The sequence below is a fragment of the Plectropomus leopardus genome, chromosome 20, assembly GCF_008729295.1.
Source record: "Plectropomus leopardus isolate mb chromosome 20, YSFRI_Pleo_2.0, whole genome shotgun sequence".
Classification (NCBI taxonomy): domain Eukaryota; kingdom Metazoa; phylum Chordata; class Actinopteri; order Perciformes; family Serranidae; genus Plectropomus; species Plectropomus leopardus.
The window spans coordinates 5,977,406-5,986,611 of record NC_056482.1 but is presented as its reverse complement, the minus strand read 5'-3'; the positions used below and the strand labels follow the sequence as shown (position 1 = coordinate 5,986,611).

The 9,206-nt window shown below is 37.2% G+C and overlaps 2 protein-coding genes across 2 annotated transcripts in view; both read left to right on the top strand.

Annotated features, from left to right (window-relative positions):
• The first annotated feature begins 1,942 nt into the window (after nt 1–1,942).
• LOC121959557 (torsin-1A-like) lies at nt 1,943–6,319 on the top strand. Its single transcript, XM_042508934.1, has 5 exons — nt 1,943–2,124; nt 2,531–2,796; nt 2,882–3,057; nt 4,980–5,107; nt 5,200–6,319. The coding sequence occupies exons 1-5, from the start codon at nt 2,013–2,015 to the stop codon at nt 5,454–5,456; spliced, it is 939 nt and encodes a 312-aa protein (XP_042364868.1). The 5' UTR covers nt 1,943–2,012; the 3' UTR covers nt 5,457–6,319.
• A 953-nt stretch (nt 6,320–7,272) lies between these two features.
• The window catches only part of tor1 (torsin family 1), a 12,951-nt gene continuing 11,017 nt past the window's right edge, over nt 7,273–9,206 (top strand). The window contains exon 1 of the mRNA XM_042509171.1: nt 7,273–7,753. Within this exon, the coding sequence (XP_042365105.1) occupies nt 7,555–7,753 (199 nt within the window). The 5' untranslated portion in view covers nt 7,273–7,554. The remainder of the gene's footprint in view (nt 7,754–9,206) is intronic.

Sequence of the window (9,206 nt, the reverse complement as noted above, 5' to 3'; positions counted from 1 at the left end):
TTTCAAATATTTCAAGTTAAGTCTACTCAAGATTACAGTGTTTATAGCCCAGTATTGCATACTTTGTCTCAGTGGTCTTTAAAGGCCAGAGCATGACCCAGTCCAGGTCCTCTCAGAAGACAAACTCCTCAAATATAAACAAGGTCAAGAGTAGTGGTTGGCTAGTACTGAATTAGAAATGTCAAAGCTGTAATACAATGTTCCCCTTTGCTCCCAGCAGATTTAAAATCTCTGGTTCAGTGGGCGGTACCTTTTGTGAAGAGTCTGACATGTATGCACAGACACACCTTCAAACAGATGTATACTTTCTCTAGACTTGTTTTATATACATATTTAAACTGCCCCATGTGATGTGACAGGTACCGACGAGGAAGAGACTCAAAATGACCTCAACAAGACACACGATGACCTCAGAGAGACACAAAATGACTACAAAAAGACACAAAAATCATCTCAGTGAGACACAAAGTGAATACAAAGACAAAATTACTATGAAGATACACATAAAGACCTCAAAGAAATACAAAATGACTACAAAAAGACACAAAATGTTCTAAGATACACAAAATTAATACAAAAAGAAACAAATCACCTCAGTGAGACAAAAAATAAATGCAAAAAGACACAATATGTTCTATAGGAGGTACAAAATTACTACAAAAAGACAAAAAATGACCTCAAAGAGACACAAAATCAAAAAAAAAACTACAAACTACTAAAATACACCAAATGTTCTTAAATAAACAAAGTCATTAAAAAACAAAATTAAAATTATTAAAGATACACAAAATTTCTACAAAAAAACCCAAAACAAAACACTAAATGACGACAGTGAGACACAAAAGAATGACCTCAAAGAGACACAATATTGCTACAAAATTATGTAAAAAAAAATCACAAAATAATAACTACAGGACAAAATGCTCTCAGAAAGGAAAAGGACACGAACTGACCTCAATGAAACACAAAAATGTTTACAAAAGACAAGAAAAATGTTCTTAAAGAGACACAAAATAGCATCAAAAGACACAAATTGAGTCCAAAATGATCTCAGTGACAAACCAAAATGAATACAAATCAGTTATTAGATGTTAATACTCACTGAATCTGGGAGAAGAAAAACCCAGACCACCACAGCAGACAGTCCAAATTGTCAAAGTCCAGTCATTTTTTGGGGGCCCATGTTGAAAAACTCCCATTTGCAGTGTGCAACTGCCCTCTTCTGGCAAGTTTAATTTCAATCCAGTTATACAAAACATTTAAACTTTTTTATAACAGAATGGGGGGATCTATATATGCCACTGTAACTTAATGCAACATGCCCTGCATATAATTAGTGTGCTACATTTTAATTTGTACAGGCATTTGGGAACTGAGACAACATGAAGACAAATGCAAGCCTGTGGGTGGTTATGACATGGCTGGATTAACCTGCTGGGAGGTCCCAAGGGCAAAAATGAGCTGGTGGGCACCTAGTTGACCCCGGTTTCAACGCCTATTTTTAAGCTTACCTGATCAGTACTCACTTTATGGCCTTTTTTTGTGCCAGTTTTATATTGTATTTTGATAATAATTAATCATAAACACATTAATAAAGCTAAAAATAATCATATTACCAAAAATCACAAAGTGAACTGGGGCTTTACAGCCTCATGGAGTCTGGAGTCATGTGACAGGTAACCCAGCACTGTATTCAAAGATCATTCAAACACAATTTACCAGTATGTAGACACCTGGCGCAGCATCAAATAAATTCAGCTTGTTTTGCAACTTCTGCATTCATAAGGACACGTCAACAATGGCTCATGAAAAGCTGCTTGACAGGTTAAGCTTGCAGACGCTATCACCGTAGAGAGGCTTTATTCGTCTGCTGCATCAGTGAGATCTTACCGTGTTAATGTTGTTTTAATCAGATAAAACTGCTGACTTCAGGAATTAAGCAGTTTCGGCAATGAAAGCAGCTCAAATATATTTGTTGTTACCTGTTGTTTTGTCAGTCAGTGTCCTTGTAAATGCTTTTTAATCCGTTCAAAGGGGTGTATGACGATTTCAAGAATCTGTGGCGGAAGATCTACTCTCCAGGTGAAAGTTGTAATTCGGCCTGGATATCTTTCAATGCAGAGGGTGAGTAAGTGAGGCATGTGAGGTCCAGTATATAGTGTTTAGGGGCATCTATTATCTGAAATGGTTTTTAAAATGAATACCTCTGTTTTTATTAGGTTAGAATCGCCTGAAAATAAGAGTTGTTGTGTTTTTGTTACCTTAGAATGAGCATTTTATATCTACATACAGAGAGGGTCCTCTTCCATGAAGTCTGCCATGCTGCTATACAGCAATCTAGAACGCTGGCTCTTCATTTATGTCACCGTAGTTGTCTTACACACTTTACACACAGAAGAAGTTTCAGTTCTGACTGTATTAAGTTGATTTTATTGTTAAGAAAATCACGTCATAAATGCATGTATTCCAATCACAACCCCATCATACTGAACCTGAAATTGATTACACGCCATTGTCGTGCCATCTCTAGGTCTTAAGGCTGACCTGGAAAACAAACTCTTCGGACAGCACATTGCATCACCTATCATCCTGAGAGCTGTGAATGGATTCATGAGCAATGACAACCCGAAGAAGCCCTTGGTGCTCTCGCTGCACGGACCGTCCGGCACGGGGAAGAACTTTGTTAGTAAGCTGATTGCTGAAAACATTTACAAAGAGGGAATGGACAGCAGCTTTGTTCATGTTTTCACCTCTGAATTTCACTTCCCGCATTCGACTAAGATTGATACCTACAAGGTATGATGACAAATCCAGACCAGATTAGATCAATCAATAGACCTGAACAATTGACTTGTTTCATGAATGCTCTGTGTCTCCTCAGTCTCAGTTACAACAGTGGATCAAAGGAAACGTCACCAACTGTGCACACTCCATGTTCATCTTTGATGAGATGGACAAGATGCATCCTGGCTTGACTGACAGCATAAAACCGTACCTGGAATACCACCACAAGCTGGGTGGAGTTTCTTATCGGAAAGCCATCTTCATCTTCCTCAGGTGAAAGGATGAACATATTTGTTGAAGTTTGACTAATCAGAAAATTTAATTTGTACTTAAGAAGGTAGATATGCAAATGTTTTTTAGGAATCGATACAAATATATGTTCCAATGTTTTGTTTTTTTTCCTTCCCTCCCAACCCTCTTTGGGATGTGGTAGAAAAGAAAAACAAAATACTACCTTATCCTACAACCTGACTCACACACCTCAAACCCCAGAAAGTATTGAAGGAAAAATAACAAAAAATAAATTCATGAATTAAAAAATGATACAATAATATTAGCTCAATAAAATAAAATAAAGATTTGAAAAATTAAATGTAAGAAGAACATCATAGGAAAGATGGTCAAGATGCTTGCTACAAGTAATTAGATGCAATAAGGATCAGATGGGGCCCACAGATGTAAGTGTTTACATAGGAAATGATAAGTTGCTATCTTTGGAGGAAACTGGCAGGTGAGCCTTTCAGGGAATATTTAACCTTTTTTTGATGATAAAAAGAACATTGAATAAAAAAAAAACAGGATGTGGTGGAAGGAGGATTAGGGCTTTTAACAGAACACTTCGACGGGGGCTGAGTGAAGCCAAAGCAAGCAGGTGCCCCAAAGATAGCAATCAAGGGGCTGGGTTTAAGAGTGATATTAAAGACTTAGTGTATTAAAGAAAGAAGACCAAAACTCTGCTAATTTTGGACAAGAAAAGAACATATGAGTATGATTGGACAGTGATCAGCCACACCTGTCACATATATTATTAGTACATAAAATAATCTGCTTAGCCAAGTATTCGTAAAATGAATCATGTGCAGGACCTTAAATTGAATTAAAGTCAGATGTGCATAAGATGATGCTGCATTGACTCTGATTAGTGCCTTTTCCCTCCATTCCTCAGTCAAATTAAACTTAAGCTCCTTTTCCCGCTTACCCCTAACCTCTATAAGAAAGACCTCACTCCATGATGAAGTTTATATAAGGCAGTGATCACACCAAGTTTCTCTGTGAGCAAAAGCACCAAATAAACCTGAGCGTTTGATGGAAGGTTAGGAAAAGAAGTAAAGTTTTGGGAGCATAGTCTCAAACTTGGAAAAAATGAAACAGATTAGGTTGGGGCAAATAATACCCAGCGCAGGGATCATTAAGTACCCTAAAATTATAAATTTGAAAACCTAGTCAGACCCTTTTTCTCCATAAAGTGAAAGCTACTTCCAATTTAGAAGGAAGTAACAGTTGATTATTACAAACAGGGCTACATGGCGAGGGGGCGTGACTATAGTTTTAAAATAATTTAAACGTTTTGATTATTTACACTGTTATGTACAAAGGGAGAAGCACTGGAAGGAAACTGTTATTTAAAGTTTAACAAGTTGTAATAAAAGTATATTATTGAAATTATGTCATATTTAACATAACCTAAGCAGAACTGTGGCTGGGTTACATGAAGCACTGTGGTGCTTAAGGAGACGGGAGAGACAGGTGTGAAGTTTTTTTTTTTTTTTTTTTCAGAAAAGGGCATGGTAGGGGAACAGCTCTCCGTCCAAATTGGGTTGGCCTCGCCCTGATGCAGGCTCTCCTCCCTCTCTTTGTCTTTCGGTTTGGTTTCTCCCCTCTGGTCTAACTGGCCGCTCTGCAAATGGCGCTTGTGGAGATCCTTTTGCAATCTGCTGCGGTCAATCCAAAACCTACACAACTTTTCCTGATGCCGATAAGTGTTTCTCTGTTGTAGAAAAGTCGTGCTTCAGCAGAGGGGGCCGTGGAGTTGAAAAAAAATTGAAAAATATAACAAAAAATAAAAAATAAGGATTTAAAGAGCTACTGAGTGCTGCATCTACATGCGGTGCCATCCTGAGTAGTTTTATATTTGATAAATGTGGTAACAATCAGGTTAATCTGAATATGTTTCCTGTCTCTGATCTTTCTCCTAGTAATGCTGGAGGAAATATTATCACACAGACAGCTTTAAACTTCTGGACTGAGGGACGAGATCGAGAAGATATTGAGCTAAAAGACCTGGAAACATTGCTCTCTGAATCCACATTTAACAACAGCAAAAGTGCGTAGACTACTTCTTTACATTTTGTTCAGATTGCAAAATAGACGCTATAAAAAGTTTTTTCACTACTGGCAGTATCTCTCCTCCTATAGGTGGCTTTTTTAAGTCAAGCTTGATTGACAAGAACTTGGTGGACTTCTTCATACCGTTTCTGCCTCTGGAGTACCGACATGTCATCCAGTGTGTCATGGCCGAGATGAAAGCCAGAGGGCTTCACCCAGACCAGAATGTGGCTCACAAGGTGGCCACAGATATAGTCTATTTCCCCAAATTTGAGAGAGTCTTCTCTCAACAAGGCTGCAAGACTGTAATCAACAGGTTACACTTACATATACACCAACACATTTAAGTACAATGGGAATTCTTTAAACACAGAAAAAACACTCATCTAAATGTCGCTTTAAACCTTTATCTGTGTGGCTCAAAATAGGTGAACTGCAGAATATGAAGATGATAGACAACAACTCAATAAAACAATAACGTGTATTTATTGAGATAAAATTTAGCAAATAAATAAGATAGATACATTAATCCACAGTACAGATAAAGACTTTTAAGACAACACATTCACCTAAAAGTACTTGTTATTTGTTTGCCTCCACCATACTTGTAGTAATACCTATCGTTCTTGGTGTGGGCGGCCCTTTACTCTTGTGGACCTATAAGAGCAAAACAAGATAAGATAATGACTTCATTGTCATCCATTTACCTACATATCAATATATAGCGGAGCAGAATTGTATTTCCCTGGTAAGTAAATGTAAATGTAAAGAAAAAATAAAGGTAGGATAAATTAATGTAAACACAAGTGAAATGTTAAGTGAAAATAGCAATAAACAACAGTAAAAGCAATTCCCTGAGCATGTTTTTTATGATAAAAAAAAAAAAAATTGGTAAAAACAACAACAACCTGGCCATCATGATGGGACTTACCATAAAACTTCAAATAAAAGCCTAGTCCCACGTAGTCCCTTTTACTAGTTGGGTGTGGCGACACAATTTGACAAATACAGGCCTGTCTCTATTAGAGGCCAGTTCCCAATTCATTTTTATAGAAGTTTTTTGGGTGTATGAAACCCAGGTTTTAGCTACCTGCTGTAGTTAACATTAGTTAGCTGCTTAGATCGCGTATACAATGTGTATATATGTCTGAACTTTTGTCAATATGGACATGCTACTCACAATGTTAGCTTTTGCTGACACCATAAGCTCTAAAGAAGTAATACGGCACAGTAAACAAGAGAAATGCAAAACAGAGAGATTTCTACATGTAGATGACTTTTACATTTTTTTTTTAAAAGAGCTAAGGAAAAATGTTCAGTGAATTATGTTACAAATTATCCTAATTATATATCTCAAATTATTTTACAGAATTATATTTTTTAAAGAATTCTTTGCAGGTCATTTCTTGATTTGTATTTGTATATTTGTTTTTTTTCTTTTTACTTTCTTTGCTTTTTGTTTTGTTTGCTTGTTTTGGGGTTTTTTTCCTGGCAAATTTTCAGATTTTCAGGTAGTTTTCTTGTACTTGAGTCATTTCTTCTTTTGTTGCTTATTGCCTTCTTCACAAGATTTTGAAAAACAATAAATAAATAAATAAATAAACACACACAGCCAATTGGCCCAGGTATCAAAGAGTCAATAACTAATTTGATTGTGTTTACCATCTTTACTGAGCAATTTTGAGCAGTTTTGTGTGACAGCCCGTGTCATATAGACACCTGTCCCAGATATAAGCCTGTTGAGGTGAATGATTTAACCCTTTGAAACCTGAGCAAACTGGCTTGATTTCTTTCAAAAACATGGAAAATGGACGATGAGCAACAAAGTAACCTAAATATTGCTAAACAAAATGTAAAAAAAAAAGAAAAAAAAACCCATCTGTCATATTATTTTAAATATTAAAAGAATTATACAAGTAATTTTTTGGCCATTTTTCCATTGTGTTTTTTTGGATAACATTCCCTTGTCATTTTTTTGGCAGTTCACCGAACATGTCATGCCAAGTTGCTGATTGCCTTTCTCCACCATGTTTTTGAAAGAAACTAAATTCATTTTCTCACATTTCAAAGCTTTAAATGGCAGTGAAAGGCGTCTGAACACAGCACAAGAAAACAGATGTTGACCCAGTTGTTCAAGGGTTAAGCAAATAATAGCCCCGGCTATTAACTGAAGTTTTACGATATTCACTCTTTATCCTCATCATAGACTGTAAATGAAGATATTGATCTTTATATACAGTCTTTGGTCCTCATACACATACATATGTCCACGCTTATCCTCATGTGAACGTCACCTTTGGACTCTGACGTCATATATGCATGACGACCACAGCGCCCCGCCGTGTTGACTCAGGCCGCTTCAGCAAACAATTTGACGAGCACGCCGACTTTTCTCTTTTGTTTTTTCAGCTAGCCGAAGTTTAATGAGTAGGTGAGTCCACAGAAATGAAGCCGAGGAAGGGACACGTCCTGCTGCTGTGGATGCTAGTCTGTTCCGGTATGACGGAGGCTATCGAGCCCATCAGCACCAGCATCGCGGTGGGCATGGCTGCGGCTCTGACCGGGTTCTTGGCTAGCTACCAGAACATTTTCTACTATTTCCACGAGTGCTGTCGACCCGAGTGGATTTCTTTTAACAAGACAGGTAACAAACGGGTATCCAACTTACACATTAGCCACCATTTGTGATGGCATCACACTTAAAAGCTATTAGCTAGCTTATTATCAGCGAAGTGTTTAACGTTAGCCGAGCGGGTGCGCCTGTTACATTGCAAATTAGCTGTACAAGAACGCAAGTTGTATAAAATTGTGTGTAAAACTCAATTTAGCGTCCTTTTTAAACTTGTCAAACATTTGTGATGTTGTTTTGAACAGAGCTCGATGTGTTTGTCGCATGTTTGTGACGTATGAGGAAGTTCCCCGTTGTACGGCTAAGAGAAGCTAATGTTAGCTTGTTAGCCTGCTGCTGCAGCGCGGTTTGCACCGTTTGTGTAATGGTTGTGTGGACAAACACACAAACGACTGATGCCAGGAATTAAATGGTTTCGACGATGAAAGCGGCACGCTGGTATTCGCTGTTTTACGTGTTATTGTCGGCCAGTGTGCTGGTTAACAGCTTTGAGCCGTTCACGACAACCGTGGTGCTCGGTATCGGTGCAGCTCTGGGGCGGACGATCTACAATTATTTACACGAAAGTTGCGATTCTAAATGGATAGCCTTCAACGCAACAGGTGAGCCTGTACATGTGTATTTAAACTGCGTGTTAGACTTGATCAAAGGGCAAAATGTGCGCGATTTTTTTTTAACAACAACGTGCAATCTAGACGGCAATTACAGTCCCATGACATGAGAGTGCGTGACCGTTAAAACCGAAACATAAGTGGAAGATTAAAATTATTTAAAGTATTTTCAATAGTAAACACAGTTGTGGCCTTTCAGACATTCCCTCACAACCTTTTAGAACTGGAAAACGGCCGGGTACAGAGTTTTCTTACACGTTTGTATTGCGGAGGTAGAAAGGGGAATGTAATTAGGTACATATACTCAAGTACTTTTACTGTTATTAATTACATATTCGTGGTACTTGTGTTTACTTAAGTATTTCAGCCTCATGCACCATTATACCTCCATTCCACTACGTCTCAGAGGCAAATATTGTACTTTGAGCTATTATACTTGTAAACACTTGTCTGATAAACTGAAGGAGGTTACTTCATGTGTTGTAAAAAATCTCCTACTTCTGTATCATTATAGAAGATGGTAGAAAGTAGATTTATTATTCATGAAATTACATTTGTCCTTGATTCTGCTACATCTTAATATATATATACATATAAATAAACATTTAGCAATAATATAGAGATGTTAAAAAATATATAAATATTTATGATGTGCTGAGTGTATAAAAATAGGTATGTGCTGTATGCTACAATACAATGTATGAAAGTTGTATGTAAAGTTCAGATATGTGTATGATGCAACAATGTGTAGCACTATATACAAAAGATTGAAGAACAAATGTATGATAATGATAGAAAATATGATGCACAGCTTTTGCTGTAGATTCAACTGGTCAGTAAGTATCTAAGGAGGGACA